Below are 20,000 nucleotides of genomic sequence, written 5' to 3' on the forward strand. Positions count from 1 at the left end.
GATAAACTCAGGTTAATAAAACACTACTCATTGGTAAACTAAAAGTTCAAAGAGATGATAAAAATCCAGGAAAAAGCTGACATTGATGCCAGTAGTCAACAAAAACATCCTTGTCAGGAGGACTCACTCGTCCTTGGCTTGTCGTCTGGCGGGATGAGGCAGCCCCAAGTCGACCCTGTTCTGGTGCATCCGGCCCAGTCTGGCGTGGAAGCCTGCTCCAAACAGCGGTGGTTAGTCATCAGCTTGGACCTCCACCCCCCCCCCCCCCACCTCCCCTCACTACTCGACAGAATCCAAACTGTGTGCATGCTGTGCCCCCTGCTGGCTAAGAGTGGCATTACAACAACATTGCTGCATTTTCAAGGGATGGTTTGTGTAAATTGAGCCCTGTCATGACCTCTACTGTGGGCTACATGGAATAAACCTTTGGAATCTCACAGAGATATACGCCTAGCTAGATGGACAACCATGATCGAATTCCTATGGCCACAATTTATCCAATTCAAGTCAGATACCAATAAAAGATTTCTATCCATGAGACTGCGGTGCATAAAAAAATAGAATTTGCTTAATTTATCGCAGAGGGGGAATTAAAAAAATATATATATATTAAAAGATCTACACAATAGCAATGGTAGCAACTAGAAAGCAACGAGGAAATGCAAATTCTACCGAGAATCAACGTAAAATGTCTCCCTACCCCCGGCGTGCGTGTGTGTGGTGTGGCGTGCGTGTGCGCGTGCCCCCCCACCTCTCTGCGAGGTGGCGGACATGAGGGGGAACGAGCCGTTGAGGATGCTGTTGAACACGGGGTCCTCCATCTCCAGCTCCTCCGGCTCCGCCTCCTCCCTCTCCCACCAGGGCACCACCCCGGCCACGCCGCACGCACCCCCGGAGCCCGGCAGCGCGGGGGGCTCCGTGTCGTAGAACCAGTCGCTCTGCTCGTCGTCGGCTGGCGGGGGGGGGGGGGGGGGGGGGAAGACACAAGGACGGGATGAGGAGCGGCTGTCAGCTGGGAGCCAGGTCAGTGCCACGTCGGTGGTAGTCCACCCCTGCTCCAAGCCAAGCCCATTTAACCGGGTATTGTACCCCTGGGTTTATAGTAATGACTGCAATGCTTAATAATAAACCTGGATACATTATTAAACGATGGGCAGCGCTCTCCTCTGAAGAGCGCTGTAATGTCCCCCTTTCGGTAGACCATTCATTATTTAGAATTAAAAAGAGCCGACTGAACGAGCGCTCGTTCTGTTAACGTTACGCCGTCAATCGTGATGATTAAACCCCCTATTAGAACAGGGCCTCGTGAACGCCTGAGTTGTAGTCGTGGCGCGGGTACCTTGACGACCCTCGTCGTTGGTGTAGAGTCCCCCGTCACTGCTGTTGCTCACGCTGCTCGTCTCGCTAACCGGGGAGAGAGGGGGGAAACAGAGGGAGGGCACGTCTTGTATCAGTAGTAACAACACAACGCTTAAGAAACCCCGACCGCCTCAGGGATGAGGCCTTGCGTGAGGTCGTGTGCCCGCCGTATCCTCCCGCGGTTAAAGAGTGTTGGAACGAAAGGGGAAAACACTAACCACCTGTCACTCATTTCCTCGTCCGAGTCCTTGGGCTCCTCCAGCTCCATCCTGTCCTTGGACCCCCCCGTGGGGGTCGTGGCCGCGTCCTCGCTCTCCACCACCACCCCTTCGTCCGCCGCCTCCGCCCCGGGCCTGTGGGCCGCCAGCTTCCTCTTCTTCACTCGGCTCTTGGCCCCTCCTCCTCCACCACCTCCAACCCCCCCACAGCGCTCCGCGAGGCCCCTGCCCCCCGCCGTCTCTGGGCCCGCCCCGGGCAGCCTGCACCCTGGGGCGGGCGGGGCCCTGGGGACGGGCGGGGGCCCCAGCATGGCGGCAGAGGAGGAGGAGGTGGTGGTGGTGCCGCCCGGGTCTGGGGGGGGGTCCACCGCCATGCGTTTGACCTTGCGGCGGCGCCTGAGGCTGTGGGTGCCCTCGGCGGACCCCAGGAGGCCCAGGTCGTCCTGCCAGAGGGGCCGCTTGCCCCGGCCGGGGTCGGCCGCGAGCGGGGTGCGGCGCTTGGGGCCCAGCTGCTCGTCAGAGTCGCTGTTGTCCCGGGCGTGGCTGTTTGCGCCGGAGACGCCACCGGCACACGCGCGGTAGTCCTGCAACGATGCCATCATCCACATGCAGGGTTGGGAGGGAGACTTTGGTATGCAAGTGCATTTGATAAGAAAGGCTATATTATGGCTGATGCATTGGTCAAATAGCGGCCCGGGAAACATTGCGTTTTAATATTGGATGGAATCGCAGGTCTGGGCACCTCTTGTGCTTCATCACACAATAGCTACATAGTTTGCTCATCTTTTGACTTCATCATTAAGAGCACGTTTTAATACAAAAGCAATGGTGTGAGGGCTGATGAACCAAACAAATCAGGAATACTGAATTACTATAAATAAATGGAAGATCATTTTCATATTATTACCGTTTGTTCCCTCAATTTTGAGTTTGTTTAGCACGGCTATTACCAAAGGGATCATTTGAATAGCAGCAGGGCATTCCGGAGCCTACTGGGTATATGTGACACGAAATCATCCGAGACTCATTTCGTCATTTACTATGCATAATGTATGATGCATAAGACCATTAGGAAGCCCTGTGGGGAAACATTCCCCTATTTCCCCTCCCTGCTCCTAAGAGCTCAAACTACAGAAACAGTTCCTGGAACTGTATACATTTCCTACCACGATGCAGAACAATACAAGTGCAGGGTGCAGGGTTCTTAGGTTAGCACGGCCAGGCGAGACACCCACCTTGTGCTCCTCTCCACTGGACTCAGAGCCCTCACTGAGGTGGCCCGCCTCCCAGGGTGGGTGGGGGTTGTCGGAGCGCCGCTTCCGGCCGCGGCGCTTGCGGGACTGCCTCTTCAGCAGACAGCCCACGGCCAGCGCGTGGTCCCCGCCGTCACCAAAGCCCCGGGCCGCCTGCTCTGAGCTCTCCTCGAGGGCAGACACCAGGTCATGGACCAGCTCGTCCATGTTCCGGCAAAAGTGCCTAAAGAGTAATGATTTTCTGTGGCTTACACGGGCAGGAACTATAGGGAATACGGTCGACTTTATGACAACTGTATTTGTTCAGCACGGGCTGACGATTGTTTGAATGACATGATGTTGACATTCAGCTAGAGGCTCTGAACACAATGAATAAATAGGCGCAATAAGGGGCTGGATATGACCAAAATAAGAGGAACTCTTGAAATGCTTGAGAGGTATTAATGCATGATCTAGAGATAGTTGGATTTCATCAGCTCTTAGGGTGAAAAGTTATACAATGTGCAAAGGGGTTCTTATTTGCCTTTGAGTCGAACAGATTGTGTAACTTCTGCCTGCAGTGCAGGGTCGTGGCGTTTATGCTCGCTGACAGACTTTAGGTAATTCATTCAGTAAAAAATATTTATGGTTTTATAGCTTATATAATTTAATAGATAGATGGTGTACCTACCGTTTACGGTTTTTACTTTATAAAATAGATACTGTAATAGCTATAGGTTATATATAGGTTATAGCTACTTTAATACATTATAAATTGTGTAACTTCTGTCTACGGGGTTTGGGTTGTCGTCATCACTAGCAGACTTTAGGAAATAGATACTGTAATGAAGTTTAGATTCTTAAACAGATTATAGATTGTGTAACTTGTGCCTAAGGGTTTGGGTTGTTGTTGACATCACTAGCAGTCTTTAGGAAAGCGGCTAACGGAAACTCGTTCCTCGTTACTCATTGACATCTTTCCCCCCATGAAAGCAGCCAAATATGTGACTTAAGTTAAAAAAAACAAGGGGATCAAGCCTGGCCTACGTTTTAAAGAGTGTTAAACTGTGCAAAACAACAAAGATTCTGTTTTAATACTCTGAACCTCGCTAGTTAGCTCTGCTAGCCGACCAAGGCTGACGAGTAACGCTTGAGAGATGCACATATATAGCTCGAGTCTGTGCGGTTTAAAACACATTTCACTTACCAGCTGGTTCCCGCTTTACCGATGGCTTTTAAATTCGCTGCACGGAACATCAAACCAGACAAATGCCAAATACCTTCAGCCAAAAACAACGAACAAACACAGACTACACAGTGGAGGCACCATTCTGCATGAACAGCTAGCTAGAGGAGTGAATACGGCGCCTGAGCTCTTAAGTGTGCGTGTCATTGCTTTATTTGAGCGATAGGGGTCAGTATTTCCTACTGAATCAACTCAACAGAGGATGGTGGTGATGCATGTAGAACTCGTGGAAATAAAGATGCAGGTAGAGATAGACAATAAAAACTGCACTGCAAATATACTTAAGTATATTTAAATATCAAGTGTCTGTAGTCATTTCCAAGTTCAACTGGTCACTGAACTTGAAACAACTAATGAAGAGGTTGCACTCTTCTGAGTGACTGTGGTGGGTCAGTTTATGGTCAACAGCTGTCACTGACTCTGTGTGTTATCTAACATTTTAACTGTGAAATGACTTTGAGCTGTGCATTTACACAGAAAGATTGTGTGCATGTGCATGTTATTATGTAAGTGTGTTTCCCAGTGCATGGGTTTACTGTATACGTATGTGAGTGCGTGGGTCACACCCTGTAAGACCGACATACCAACACACAGTTGCCCTGGACGCAGATCAGATGCCTGAGAAGTCAGAGGGTCCGTCATAGGGTGACCACTCCAGGCCCTTCTCAGGTTACCGACTCTAGGAACAGGTACATTTAGTACTTAGCTGCTTCTCTCCACACAGACACACACGCACATCGCACTTGACTTGCCTCAACCCGATGACCGAAGACACAAACTATCTCCAGTCCCCAACAAAGAGCGACAACTTCTAATTGATTCCAGTGTCGGGCGACACATCTCCCTATATGAGAATTGGGGAGGTTTGAGACTAGAGAAACAAGCAAAGAGAGGATCCACAACAGAGGTTTCCTTGAGCAGACGATGGAACCATGATATCCATAGACCACCTCGAAGAGTACCAGGGGACAGTAGAAGATGCCACCGGCACCACATGGAACTGGGTAAAATAATCTGTACAGTTTGGTGCATGTTGAAGCACGGTGTTGGTTTGTAATGCAGCATGATTCAAATGATTTACCACAAGGGACTTTTATCTCAAAGCCGAACTGCCGAGGCGCTGTGCAGTACGCTTTTATTTTAGTGTTTCAACAAACAGGAAGCCGGACCCTGATCCATTCATTGCGATGAGCGCACGATTATCATTCTACTTAAAGGTGTAATAATTTTAACATAAATAAAACCCAAACATAACACTCCACTTCAATGTTTACAAAGATAACACACTTATTCATCAACATTTATTCATTGAAAGTAACACTTTCAATGAATAAGTGTTACTTTCCATACATAGTATGTGTGTATGGAGATAGAGCAAGATAGATAGATAAACAAAGAGAGAGAGAGAGAGAGAGAGAGAGAGAGAGAGAGAGAGAGAGAGAGAGAGAGAGAGAGAGAGAGAGAGAGAGAGAGAGAGAGAGAGAGAGAGAGAGAGAGAGAGAGAGAGAGAGTGTGTGTGTGTGTGTGTGTGTGTGTGTGTGTGTGTGTGTGTGTGTGTGTGTGTGTGTGTGTGTGTGTGTGTGTGTGTGTGTGTGTGTTTGTGAAATGTGTTCAGGGGGTATCTGGGTTCCTGGTGCTGTCGGTCAAAGGGTACTGAGACAGCAGGTCTGAGGTGTAGCCTGTTTCAGTAATTGCTCCCCGTAAGAAGATCTGTCACTTGCGTTGGAGAGGGAGCGTGCGAGAAAGGGGTAGGAGAAGGAGGGATCAGAGCATGGTAAATGTGTATTGAGTAATCATAATGCAAGCATTTCTTTAAATAACGTCACAATATCAGTTAATCCTACCATAGTGATCGCAGTTTAACTGAAAGCTTCTTAAACAAAGGGTTGTTCAATAGTTCTCTGGGAACACGTTGGCTGTTCCAGCAAATGTTCCGCCCTGAGCTTGTGACTTTCACACCAGTCATTCAGTCAATGGCTTGGATAATCAGTCACCACATAAAGTTATTATATTCTTCAAACTATTTTAGATCTGTGCTTTGGTGTTTTTTTTTTTGTTTGTTTTGATTTGTTCAATGCTTCGTAAGTCGTTAAAACTATCTCTATATTGCCACAAGTGATTTAGATTGTATTGGCTGTTGCGTCTTATGGAGCAGTATTATACACAAACCATTTGAAGTACAGAATAGGTCTCTGTAGTAGACGGCACAGGAACAAGGAAGAGAGAGTGTCGAGAGGATACGAGTGAGAATGGCTGTTTTGGTAGTGAGGTTGTTTATGTCCTAAAACTACCCCAGTCACTCTGACTCAGCAAGCTTGAAATGTGGGAAAAAGACTTAGCCATAAATATGTTTTGTTGACTATTTCTGAGACAACTGCTTAAGGCAATTGCAGGTTGACAAGCAACACTACAGTTGGTACTATGGGAAGACATTCACCTTGGCAACCAAATTCAAATTTCAATTTGAAGATATGAACACCAGATTATACCAACCCCACATCTTGATTTGTGGTTGCGCAGTCAGACTACAGGCTATTCAGTTTACGATAAGGAATTCAGCAGAATTCATATGTAATTTGGATAAACAAAACATGTTTGAAAACGTAAGTAAGAAAGTAAGAAATCAGCAGAAGATTACCTCCTCATTTTGGCATCCCATCATTTTTTATCATGGCATATCAATCAACTTAGCTAGCCAAACACAGGCTTTAGCACTTTCCATTAGACGGAAATCAAACCTTCGGATGTTTGTACTGGTCAGCTCAAATGTGTCCCCTGGGGTAATTTAAGACAATGTTGTTTCATAACAGTAACATAATGTGTAAAGTCTGCAAGGTCTACTGAACTACAAAGCACCCAAGGGAGGGTTTCAGACGTACACCTCGACAAGCACAGCAACACCTGTCTCAGAACTCTTGGAAAAAGAAATGCCTGGGGCCACATGTGTAGTGTAGTATCTATATATGTGCATCTATACTATTGATATCATTTCAACTTTTCAGACAGGGAAATAATTGGACATGAGTTCTCTCCCTCTAGCTCTAGATAACCAAAACTCAATTTCACTGAGAGACAAACATTACAATTGAGGAAGTTGGGTAGCTTGGTGAGTCTGTTGTTACAACTCTGCCGTAACTTTTAAACATACCCCCCACACATCAGGTATGAAACAGACGTCAGTTATCTGTGTGGTGAAAGGGGCTCCTCTTGTCCTGTTACCAAGTTACATTCCTAAGAAATGTGACATTGTTTAAATATAGACAGAACTATATGAGCTAAAGACATAATTATTGGCAGCAGAGATGGCCTCCATCAGCTTCCTATACATACCACAACGTTTTTTTGTTTTGTTTTTTTATACTCAACAGACACACACGCACAAACTGTCTCTCTCACCCGCGCACACACACACACACACACACACACACACACACACACACACACACACACACACACACACACACACACACACACACACACACACACACACACACACACACACACACACACACACGAACACACACACATCACCACTAAACTACTAAAGAGAAAAAAATGCGAGCAAGTGAGTGACATGATGATTTCATTTGATTGTGTAAGTTCACAGCAGTTCACCTCGACCGCATCCGACCATTGCGGTCACTCATGTCATTGCTTTCTGATTTGCATATTTTGTCGAACGTGGGTCGCACGGAGAGCTCTGGTTGGCTGGAAGAATCACCTCACTCTCTGCAACTTGCTGGGGATGCAACTTCAGAGAGTTTAGGCTATGCAGGCATCACCCACCCACGATAATATCACACCCAGACTTTATTCAATGAATCGCTGGAAACAAATAAATACAAAATACTACTTTCTTAAGTAAATAAAAGGCAAGCAGGCTATTATAGGGGGGGGGGGGGCAAAACAATATTTGAGGGCGAGCACAACCGGAGGAACAGTAATGAAGCGTTACTTTGCCACAGTGGCAGCTCCTCCTGCGTTGCATTTAACAACTCAACGCTGATTGGACAACCACTTCATTTCGCTGCAGATGATGTCACAGGATGACAGAACTGCCGGGCTGTGAATCGAAAGAGAGAGAGAGAGAGAGAGAGAGAGAGAGAGAGAGAGAGAGAGAGAGGAATGTCAGTGTACACTCTTTAAATAGACGTGAGGAACTGAGGATCTGGTGACCCTCGAGCATTGCGATACATTTAAGACGCGGATTAACGAGCAGCATTGTGCCTTTTTTGGAAATTGCCATTGCTACAATGTGCCATTCTTGTGTTACTATCCATTGCTGAGGATACTGATAGAGCCGGTGTCGGGGAGACATACCCGCTTGCGCTGCTGCTGAGACGGTGAGGTTTTCCTTCATGCAATTGCGTCTGGCTGAACATTTCCAGGTTGTTTCTCAATTTCACCATTTATGGCAGCAATATTTGACCAACTCAACGGACTATCAGCCGATATCGATAAGCCAGTGTTCAAAAGTAAAATAAAATATGTATAGCCTATAGCAGATGAAGTAGGCATATATGTATGAAGATGAAGTTGCGATAGTTTCCTCATATATGTTGGTGTGCGCATATGTGTCTACACACAATAAGAAATAAAGTTTAGAATTGAATATGAATACATCACGTCACGCACACACAATACGTCACGCACACACACACACACACACACACACACACACACACACACACACACACACACACACACACACACACACTCACACACACACACACACACACACACACACACACACACACACACACACACACACACACACACACACACACACACACACACACACACACACACACACACACACACACACACACACGTGCCTTGTCACGTTGGGCTGGTTCAGTGAAAACCAATTTATATAAATACCTGCTAGTGAACTATCCGTGGAGATCCAACAAAAGTTTCTCTTACGCAAGATTGCACAGGATAGATATTTCACACATAAAACTCATGTTGTTATTTTTTATAGTGCCATCATCAGTCAGCTGATTGTTATTGACTCATGATAGTCGAGATGTTGACCCAACCTGTCATTCTCTCTCTCTCTCTCTCTCTCTCTCTCTCTCTCTCTCTCTCTCTCTCTCTCTCTCTCTCTCTCTCTCTCTCTCTCTCTCTCTCTCTCTCTCTCTTTCTCTTTCTCTTTCTCTTTCTCTCTCTCAATTAAATTCAAAAAGCTTTATTGGCATGACTATTGTGGCAAACCAAACAGTGTTGCCAAGGCATTACAGTGTTACAAATATTATGTATAATAACAAAAGAGAAGGTCAGAACAATATAATAATAATAATAATAATAATACATTTAATTTAGAGGCGCCTTTCAAGACAACCTATAACAATATAACATAACATACAGATGTACATAATGTACATATAGAAATAATAGTAATATTGTAATACAATTTAAATGAATGTAAAGAGAAGCTACATAAAACACATTATAGGTTCCGAATAATCATTAAAATAAAACAGTGAGGCCTGGTGTAGAGTGTCATCCTCTCATGTTGTGGCAAGCTGAAATAAACTGTCCTGCGTGGACGGAGCTCTCATTTCTCTCCCCATTAGTATTTTAGTTGGTCTACATGGGAGTTTATAAAATATGGGTGTTTTTGGCCGAATTTGCTAAAATATACTTCGCAGACATTTTTGAGTTTGGGGCAGTGGAGGAGGAAGTGCTGCTCGGTCTCTACAGCGGCTTCCTCACACTGCTGGCACAGCCGCTCCTCTTTGGGCAGCCATGATTTCTTATGTCACCCTGTTTCTATGGCCAGGCTGGGAGCGCTCAGTCTGTACTTTGTTAACATCACTCTGTGTCTAACATCAGTGACTGTGGTCAGGTAGGGGGCCACAGTGTACTCTCTCTCTCTCTCTCTCTCTCTCTCTCTCTCTCTCTCTCTCTCTCTCGCTCTCTCTCTCTCTCTCTCTGACCTATGATGCCTTGTCTACCTGGAACATGGAAACATCAGGCTAGGATTTCCTGTAGTATCTCTCGCAGAGTGGGAAAGTGCTTCTGGGTAGCAGCCAGGTTTGTCCTACGTCCAGTATGTAGGTCATAGATCACCTCGATCGTGCGTATGGTCGCAAAGCATACTATCCCTCCCAAACTTGACAATACACGTGCGTATGTTGCTGCTGTATCCCAGTGGCAAAATACCTTATTTTACTGTGGGAGTGCACAGCTGGTACAACTTCTGTCATTAGCATTGCAGAAAAAAAGAAAAGCCTTGTGTTTCTTTACTGGCTAAGCAATTTAGTCTCAGTTAAATATAGGCCTTAAGCAGTCAGCCAAAGGCTAATAAACACATGGACCATTCAAAAACAGACGTAACAGTTATTTCCGGCCACAGACTCTTTTTTTAACATCAAACCGTCCCGCTGTAGTCGGCGTTCTTTCATCTGACGTTCCTCTGACATCCCCTGCTGCTTTAGTCTACGTAAGCATGTCCCGTCTGCCCGTTTTCCCCTTCGTTCCACTCCCGCAACTCCAGTTCCTACCCATCTATTCTCATCTAAAGTGGGTATAGTATGCTTCCGCGGCATCGTCCTCCCTAAAGGCCTGATTATGCTTTCACGTTGACGCAACGCGAGGGGGGTTACGGACCCGTTACGTCCTTGCAGATCCTCCTTGCGTCCACCGCAAGGACCTGACGTGCCCCTTCCAAAAATGGTAACCTTGCGCCGAGGTGACGCAGCAGCAAGGGCTGTGATTGGTCCGCTGCACGAAAACCCGACTCAGAACCTAAACATGTTTCCCGACTGACGTCGAAAGTGTCTGCGTGGTCCTTGCGTTGCGTCGACGTGGCGCCATAACCGAGGCCTCGACACTCAGCCTTTACCTGTCGTTTGTGTTTTCGTCCCCCCCAGACACGTCAGACCATGAACTACGTGGGGCAGCTGGCCGGGCAGGTGTTCGTCCAGGTGAAGGAGCTGTACCGGGGGCTGAACCCGGCCACGCTGTCGGGGTGCATCGACGTCATCGTGGTGCGACAGCCCGACGGCACCTTGAGGTGCTCGCCCTTCCACGTGCGCTTTGGCAAGATGGGCGTGCTCCGCTCCCGCGAGAAAGTGGTGAGGAGACGGGTGTGTGTGATGATGATGATGATGATGAGAGTGATGATGATGATGATGATGATGATGATGATAGTAATAACTGTTAAATATAACCGTCGTATTCGTCCTCATGGTCGCCGACAGCATCATACATTTCATTTGTACCACACTTTTGTGAAAATCTTTATTGTGATATTGTGATTACTTTTTGATGAATGGAAGCATACAACCCTTAATTTGGGATAGCAAATCTTTTTTTATAGGAATAAACCATTATAATCAAGAAGTGCGTCCACTGTTAAGAAGAGTCAATATACATTAGTTTTTAAATATTTGGCGAGCTGAAAAACCTTTTAGCAATGTGTTCCTCTCGTTATGCTTGTCTGAAGGTTCCCCTTCAGTTCCTCCCCAAGTCATGGTTCTCATTCTGTATAAACAAACAGAAGTAGCTTGGGTTAAGTCATACGAATTCCTTTCTCACATCGTGTCTATTATTCTCCTTACCTCTTCTCCCCTCCCATGACCTCCCCTCTTACCTCTCCCCTCCATCACTGACCACTCTCCTCCAGGTGGACATAGAGGTCAACGGGGAGGCGGTGGATCTGCATATGAAGCTGGGGGACAACGGAGAGGCCTTCTTCGTCCGGGAAACAGAAAACGATGAGGTTCGGGAAAACCAGATATTTGAATTTGCGTGCATGCGATATGAATGCAATAAGAAACTAGTAATAACTTCTGATGAAATCGAACTCCAATTACAATTTTCAGGAAATCAAAGAAATTAATTATTATGCATATGTCAATTTCAGCAAATCGATTTTTACGTTGTAGCGTTTTTATATAAAGACAGTATTTGAAGAATTGTTGTACAGGGTAGGATTAAAAAGAAATATATTCATAAGAAATGTGAGTGCTGCATATGCGGCATATGTTCAAAGATGTGTTCAGTTTTCCTACTCATTATTCAGCGACTGTTTGCAGTGCGACTGCAGGAAAACCAGACATGACCATTGTTTACATCCTAGAGCCACTATCAAAACAATCTCCTTAAAGGCCCCAAAGTGTACAGAGCTGAGATGGCGACAGTCATCTCTCCCATTGGTTAACTTGGACAGTCCTCTATGCATCAATGAGAACTCTGAAAGAACCTTTAAACCGCATGTGCTTCCTGCATTTTAGTAAATCTTGTTATCCAACTGATAAGATGAACCTGTAATACAGTTTCCTGTTGAAGAGATATAAAGAATGGATGCAGATATAGGAATGGATGCAACTTGAACTTGTTGAACTTGATAAATATTGAAAACATCCCCACAAATTCTTATTATTCTTGTTTACCTCACACTCACCAACAGGCCAATAAATATTTTGATATCAATTTGAGATAAATGCATCGCGTCCATATCAAAACCAATTCTAAACCCGTTTCAAACCGAGGTTCAAACCCCTGGCTTTACATGATACGATACTAGATCCAGTGACTGCAGACTATGGTGCTAAGGGCTGAACTGGCTGATCTGCACCAGCAAGGGGAGGAGCGGGAATGACTTTCCCCGGAATGGTGTCAGATTCTCTGCCAAAGTGAGGGAGGGGGGGTGGAGGGGTATGCTTGCACGGAGATGGGGTTCCATACCCCCTTCTTGGCTGGTGCTGTGGCTTCAGATGACAAATGATCCGAGCTCTCATTTTCTCTCTCTCTCTCTCTCTCTCTCTCTCTCTCTCTCTCTCTCTCTCTCTCTCTCTCTCTCTCTCTCTCTCTCTCTCTCTCTCTCTCTCTCTCTCTCTCTCTCTCTCTCTCTCTCTCTCTCGCTCTCTCTCTCTCTCCCCCTGTCCCTGTCCCTCATCCTCTCCCTCTCTCCTCTTCGTTTTGAAAGGGTCTCAGTAGAGTCAGTAATGCAGAGTCTGTGTGGAGAATCCTGATTGCTTTAGAAATGTCATGTTTAGAATCACTCACCAAAGAGTGCACGTGAGTCCATGTGTACTTTCATTGCTCCTCCCTCTCCTCCAGGAATCCAGATTTTCTTTCCTAGAAGGACAGGCTCTGCAGTGGCCCACTTTCACAGAATTAGGGGCGCACATCCTGTACTGGGCCAATGCTTTTGTTTAGCTGGAACGTCTCCTCTGTCAGATTCAGATAGAGAGAGAGAGAGAGAGAGAGAGAGAGAGAGAGAGAGAGAGAGAGAGAGAGAGAGAGAGAGAGAGAGAGAGAGAGAGAGAGAGAGAGAGAGAGAGAGAGAGAGAGAGGTTTGGCACATATTCTTGCCAAAGTTCAGCTTATGGAGTTGTTTTTCAGCCAACACACTGCCTATGTAGACAACAATACCTAGAAGAAGTGAGGCTTTCCCTTCACAAAGTTGGGCCAATGTTGAGGGCGTCAGCTGTTGTGATTGATAGGATTTTGGGTGAATCGCAGGTTATTCTGGGATTGCGCAAGCCCGACAAGGTTACAAACACAGAGCTGTTTTTGTTTAGCCACAGTCAAATTCAAGGCCTATTTCGTCGAGCACGCTTTTTTTATCAATTATTGTAACAAAAACATAATCATGGCACAGATAGCCCAATACCAAGTTTAATTTGTATCCTTAGATACTTTTAAGTTGCACAGAAGAAAACCAGCACACATGTGATGTTGTTATAGAAGACATTTCAAACTGTAGATTTTATATATACTGTTTCCTGTATCCCGGAAGTTCTTCCATCCTACCTGAACATGTCACAAACATGTGAAGCCGTGTCATAAATCTCTCTCCTGTCTTAACAGGAAGTGGTTCCGTCCTACCTGGCGACCTCGCCCATCATGTCCGACGGCGCCATCTTGATCAGCGCGTCCTTGATGAGCAACACGAGCTGCGGGCTCACCGTCCAATCTCTGGGCGCCGCAGGCACAGCCGGAGAGAACGGGAGCGGGGCGATGACGAAGAAGAGGAGGAAGAGGAGGAGGAAGGCGGCTCGGGCGGACAGCGTGTGGCGGGAAGAGAGCGGGGAGTACTCTGGGGAAGAGGACATGTTCACCATCGACATCAGCTCAGATGAGGAGAGGGCGATGGAGACCAGCAGGTGAGAGACGGCTGGGGGAGGAGGAGGAGGAGAGAAGAGGAGGCGGGGGGGGGGGGCAGTACTTAGAGGAGGGGGGAAGGGGTACGTAGGTGAGGACGGGGCAGGGGGTGTGGGGGGGGGGGGGGGGGGGGGGGGTCATAGAGGAGGGAGAATAAGCTCTGGGGAAGAGAGTGCAGAGGAATAAAGGAAACGGAATGGGATGATCTGTTCATTTTTGGGGGGAAAAAAATAGATTTTGGCAAAGAAAGTAAAAATTTTAATTAAAAAATGTGAAATGTATTATATTAGGAGTGCTGTAGTACTACAAACCGCATGTCATAGTACGTCATGTTATGTTTCTATAATACTACCTCAAGTGTTGTGAGGGAAAAAAGGAAACTGAAGATTGAGAGGAATACATGTGTCTGTATGTGTGCGCGGCGAGCTGAAAAACAGTAGTTCACATTTATGGTGTTTATGTGCAACAGCTGCGATGTAAGTCATATGGCAGGCAGCAAAGAACGGACCGTGTCATGTGGACTTTAATAGCCTTCAGATACAGGCCGGCTTACAATAATGCACACACATACACACTGAAAAACACACGCACACACACAACCTCCCCCCCCCCCCCTCCCCACACGCACACACTCCCATACACACATCCACACACACACACACAACCTCCCAACACACACACAGAAAGACACTCAAACAAATATGGAAACAGTTGTGTCAGCGCAATCACTTGTTCTTCTGAAACGTTGAATTGCTTTTCCACGAGCCTGCATAGAAAGAAACCAGTGATGTAACCTGTCCAGTGTGGGTGTGGGCGTCTGTCTGTCTCTCTGCCGGCTTTGTGCTGCTTCTGCTTTGTGGTGTCTTTATCAGAGCGAAAGCAAGAGCGGGAGCTGGAGATGCAGTAGGATAGAGAGAGAGATAGGATTTAAGCAAGCAGGTTGATCCTTCTTCTGTGCAGGCTCATGTTTGCTGCTGTGTTCGACTGACGTTGTGGAGAGGGGTTTGGATTGTGTTTGACCCCAACACTCACGTATTGTTGTTTTGCAGGTCTAGAGTGACCTAAGAGGGAATAATATGGGACATTTAGGCAGAACCAGTGACACCAACACACTTCCTGCACCCCCTCAACTATGACCTAATTTACAATCGAATGCAAAATTTAGAGGAAGTATTTGCTTAAGCTTATATCGTTGGGTATTATTATATTTTTGAAATTCGTTTTCGGTATTTTATTCATGTAAAATCAAAAGAATGGCCGAAAAATGTCAATGTGTTGGCATTTAAACCACATCCTCTAAAAGCGTCTTTGCGCACCCACATCCTGTAAATGCTGCTGTGGTGGTCATTGTGTTCGATGTTACGAAAAATTAATGTGGTATTTCCTTGTTTTGAAATGTGTGTGTGTGTCTGTGTCAGGGCCCGTGAAGTATTCAGAGACGAAGGGACTGTCTGCTCTAACGGTGGCTCATACAAAACGGCGGGGGTTTACGCCCGTTCAGACGGAGACTGGAGTCCTAAACACAGGTACACACACACACATGCACACACACAGACACAGACACACGCACAGAAATATCCCATTAATAAAAGCCATTAACTTCCTGTTGCAGCCCTAATGTCTCTCGGCCCAACACGCCCAAGAGTGACTCAGAGCTCATGACGAAGGCGAAGGAGTCGGCCAATCGGGACCCGGCGATGCACTGGGCCTGGGGGGAACTGCCCCAGGCTGCCACGGTAACCAAACCGTGACACTGTTAAGAGTGTCTCTCATTTTTACATTTTGATCCGCATGCCTCAAGACGGTTTGAGGAAATATCTCAAGAAATACCCCTCACCATTTGAACCTGGCACATTGGAATGGGAACAGAAGGTTGACGTGTTTATCATCCTCCCCTGTTTCTCCCCTCCCTCCCTCCTCCCCTCCCTCCCCCCCTCCTCCCCTCCCTCCCCTCCCTCCCCCCCCTCCCCAGCCGTCCTTCCTCCCGGTCCAATCCGAGCCGCCGTCTGGAGGCTCCCTCATGTCCATCCGGTTGTCCGACAGTACCCACTTCCGGGTCATCCCCCCGGACGCGGCCCCCGATTACGGCGAGATGCACCGCCCTGCCGCCGCCGCCGCCGCCGCCGCCGCCGCGTCGCCAACGCCATCCCACGGCCGGGGGCTCACCGCCACGGCAACAGCAGGTGAGGAAGAGGAAGGGGGAGGAAGAACCGTCCCTGTCGAGAGGCCGGTGGTCCCCGGCGTTGGCATGGAGAGCGAGACGGGGGCGGAGACGGGGGCGGAGACGGGGGCGGAGATGGGGGCGGAGACGGGGGCGGAGACGGGGGCGGAGTTAAGGGCGGCGGCCTTGGCTGCCAGCATGGTGCTGGAAACGGACATCCTCACGACCCATCCGCTTCCAAAGCCGGATTCTCCGTCCAAGAAGAAAGGTAACAAATCGATCGTCATTATCCTTCCAAAACTCTGCATTTTATCTTGTTAAAGAAATTATATATAGAATGGAGGCAGGGATGACTGCTGCTTGAAATTGAATAATGTTGACTTATAGCATGCCAAGAGTTAGCTTTTTCCAGAAAAGAACACGAAATAGATTAGAATATTTATTTTTTTGCAAAAAACACCGAAGCTCATTTACAGCTCGTTGTGGTTTGAATTCACCTCCTCGGTGTACAACTGTTCTCTGAATGCAGATAAAAGGAGCCGCCATCTTGGCTCCGACGGCATCTACCTGGATGACATCACGGAACTAGAACCCGAGGAGGCGGCGCTGTATTTTCCTAAAAGGTACAATACAAACACAAACACACACACGCAAGAATCAAACACGCAAACCAACACACACACACACACAAACACACACAGAGAGGCACACGCAAAACGTCGGCAAAAGCATTGGCATCAAGATTCAAAGATTCAATGGTTTGATTTGTCACCTACTCTTGCAGGATGTGCATTGAAATGTGTGAGTGACATACTCTGTGTTTCTGTGCTTAAAATAGAAATAAAATTCAATAGAATAAAAATGGAATAAAATACAGTAGATTTTCTATCAGAAATATTTTAAATATATGCCAAATTAAAACTGGAGAAACAGGGAGATGTAAACATTGTATTGTGCAGTCCGGCCATGGTTATAGTGTCAAAATGCAGAGGGAGGCATGGGGGGACTGTCTAGCGGTCCTGTATCACTCAGTCACTGAGGTCAGGGCTCTGATTGCCTGGGGAATTTTTTTTCCTAAGGCCCAATCCCATTTCTACCCCTTACCCCTTCCCCTTACCCCTCCCCCTTGTTTTGAAGGGGTACGGGGAAGTGGTAAGGGGAAGTGGTAAGGGGGAGGGGGAAGGGGTAAGGGGGAGGGGTAAGGGGAAGGGGTAAGGGGGAGGGGTAAGGGGAAGTGGTAATGGTGCGGCCACACCAACCGCGTTACTCGCGTTGGACAACGCGAGTACCGCGCCTAACCTGACGCTTGACCAGTGTGTGGTGGTTCAACGCTCCAACGCGTCAACGCGCCAACGCAGCTAGATGAGTCCATTGTCCATGCAAGTGAACGGAGCGTTCCCTCTTCGTCATAACTATCAAACCAAACATCCTTCACATTCACTGAGCGAACATTATGAAAGTAAAATGCACATTTCTCGCTAGAAATGTTTCCATAAACGCATTTAATGGCGTAACTATGTTACTATTTCCACCCAGAAGAAAAAAGAAAGATGTCGGCCGTATGCTTCTGTGCAAGCTCACTACTCTCTGCCAGTGACGTCGGGTCAAGCTCCACGCTGATTGGCTACCGCGGCTAAGCGTCACGCGTTGGAGCGTTGAAAGTTCAATTTTCTGAACTCCGGGCGTTGGTGCGTTGGGCGCGTTACTGCGTTTACGTGCGTAATTACGTGCAACTGCCGCGCCCAACGCCCCCAACGCAACGCTTCAACGCTTCAACGCTTCAACGCGTGTACCGCGCCTAGACCAATGGTTCCCTATGCAAAAATGCAGATTTTCAACGCCCCTAACGCGAGCAACGCGGTTGGTGTGGCCGTACCTTAAGGGGTAAGGGGTAGAAATGGGATTGGGCCTCAGTCTCTCTATACGCGTTTTGTGACTAACCGGCCCTTTGTGTTATCCCCAGTGAGGGCGGTGGGACCACGAGGTCCGGCCTGGAGCAGGCCCCCCGCAGTGCCAGCCTGTCCCCCCAGTGGGTCAGCTCCGGGGGGGACAGCGGAGTGGACAGCTACTGCGACCAGATGACCGACCTGTCTGCCATCGCCATCTCTCTGTGTGGGGGCCTCAGCGAGAACAGGGAGATCACCAAAGGTGCGGAGTGAAGTCCGAGCACTCTGTTGAAGACTCTTGACTGACATACAGGAACACAACCTTGTGTGTCTTGAATGTCGGTCGAGAATCATAGAAAAGTCGGGTTCATCAAATGAAGTGGCGGGACTTCTAAAGCTAAGCTAATAACTTGAATCTACTTCCGTCGGCTTCGACTTTGTCCCTCTAGATCAGTTCCAGGCCAAGGCTATCTCCTACCAGCAGTTTTCCGAGACCCCCACCCTTATCGAGGACCCCAACCTGGTCGTGAAGATCGGCTCCAAGTAAGGGGAACCCCCTTATGTACCCCGCCCACGTCACATAAACACCCCTGCTTATGACCGTATGGAATGTGATCACATGGAAACCCCTTGCCAGCCAAACCTTCCCCACCTAACTCCCACCTTATTCTTCATGTTTAACCTCTGTTTTTCTTTTATTCCTAGTCTGTCTTACATAGTTTTGATAGGCCCATATGTAAAGCGTCTTAGAGTACCATATTAAGCGCTATATAAATTTCATTTATTATTATTATTATTATTATTATTAATTAATGTGTGTGTGTGTGTGTGTGTGTGTGTGTGTGTGTGTGTGTGTGTGTGTGTGTGTGTGTGTGTGTGTGTGTGTGTGTGTGTGTGTGTGTGTGTGTGTGTGTGTGTGTGTGTGTGTGTGTTTGTGTCAGTCAGTGTGTGTCACTCTGTCTAAAAAGGTTCCCATCTATATTCTTAGCCAGTGTGTGTGTGTGTTTGTGTGTGTTGATATTGGAAATAGCATAGATGATGACAGGGCTGTGGAGAAAGAATTGCGATGCATGCATACTATATTTCAGAACGTGAGGAGTGCCGCAATTTGAGACTGAATTGGTGGTTTTTCGCGAAATCTCAAAGGGTCACAAAGTTGACGGAGGCCGTGTTATTAATGCCTGTTTTCTCCCTCAGGTACTATAACTGGAACACAGCAGCACCGCTGATGCTTGCTATGCAAGTCTTCCAGAAACCTCTGCCAAAGGTAGGAGCTAGACACACACACACACTCACAAACCGGCACGCACATACACATTCACACACACACACACAGACACACACACACACACACACACACACACACACACACACACACACACACACACACACACACACACACACAGACACACACACCAACGACCAAACACACGCATGCACACACACACACACCCACACCCACACCCACACCCACACACACACACACACACAAACACACACACACACACACACACACACATCAATACATACATGCACACACCCACACACATACCCACCAACGACCAAAAACACACATGCAAACACACACGCTCATTAACGACCAAACACACACTAGATAGGTACACCACGCCCCCTTCTGACAAAAAATAATACTACATGGTAAATGTCATAAATATTTAACCGCATAATGACGACAACTGACTACATGCCATTCAAAAACGTCATGATCGAAATAGTTCAACAATACAAAATACTTCATTGCTCGTTCCTTAGAACGAC

At 47.2% G+C, this 20,000-nt stretch overlaps 2 protein-coding genes across 2 annotated transcripts in view; one reads left to right on the forward strand and one right to left on the reverse strand.

The window, feature by feature from the left end:
• Window positions 1–123: 123 nt before the first annotated feature.
• On the reverse strand, window positions 124–4,179 carry gpatch2 (G patch domain containing 2). Its single transcript, XM_056581910.1, has 6 exons — window positions 4,017–4,179; window positions 2,813–3,053; window positions 1,578–2,161; window positions 1,340–1,404; window positions 752–952; window positions 124–212 (listed from the first exon to the last, which is right to left on the reverse strand). Exons 1-6 carry the CDS (start codon window positions 4,064–4,066, stop codon window positions 124–126), a joined length of 1,230 nt encoding a protein of 409 aa, XP_056437885.1. The 5' UTR covers window positions 4,067–4,179.
• Window positions 4,180–4,775: 596 nt separating this feature from the next.
• Window positions 4,776–20,000, forward strand: part of LOC130374362 (phosphatidate phosphatase LPIN1-like) — a 22,506-nt gene continuing 7,281 nt past the window's right edge. Inside the window, exons 1-11 of the mRNA XM_056581083.1 lie at window positions 4,776–5,059; window positions 10,934–11,137; window positions 11,689–11,784; window positions 13,881–14,176; window positions 15,593–15,700; window positions 15,787–15,910; window positions 16,147–16,603; window positions 16,865–16,958; window positions 18,299–18,483; window positions 18,671–18,764; window positions 19,419–19,488. Coding sequence (XP_056437058.1) covers window positions 4,988–5,059; window positions 10,934–11,137; window positions 11,689–11,784; window positions 13,881–14,176; window positions 15,593–15,700; window positions 15,787–15,910; window positions 16,147–16,603; window positions 16,865–16,958; window positions 18,299–18,483; window positions 18,671–18,764; window positions 19,419–19,488 — 1,800 coding nt within the window. The 5' untranslated portion in view covers window positions 4,776–4,987. The remainder of the gene's footprint in view (window positions 5,060–10,933; window positions 11,138–11,688; window positions 11,785–13,880; window positions 14,177–15,592; window positions 15,701–15,786; window positions 15,911–16,146; window positions 16,604–16,864; window positions 16,959–18,298; window positions 18,484–18,670; window positions 18,765–19,418; window positions 19,489–20,000) is intronic.

The sequence above is a fragment of the Gadus chalcogrammus genome, chromosome 21, assembly GCF_026213295.1.
Source record: "Gadus chalcogrammus isolate NIFS_2021 chromosome 21, NIFS_Gcha_1.0, whole genome shotgun sequence".
NCBI lineage: Eukaryota > Metazoa > Chordata > Actinopteri > Gadiformes > Gadidae > Gadus > Gadus chalcogrammus.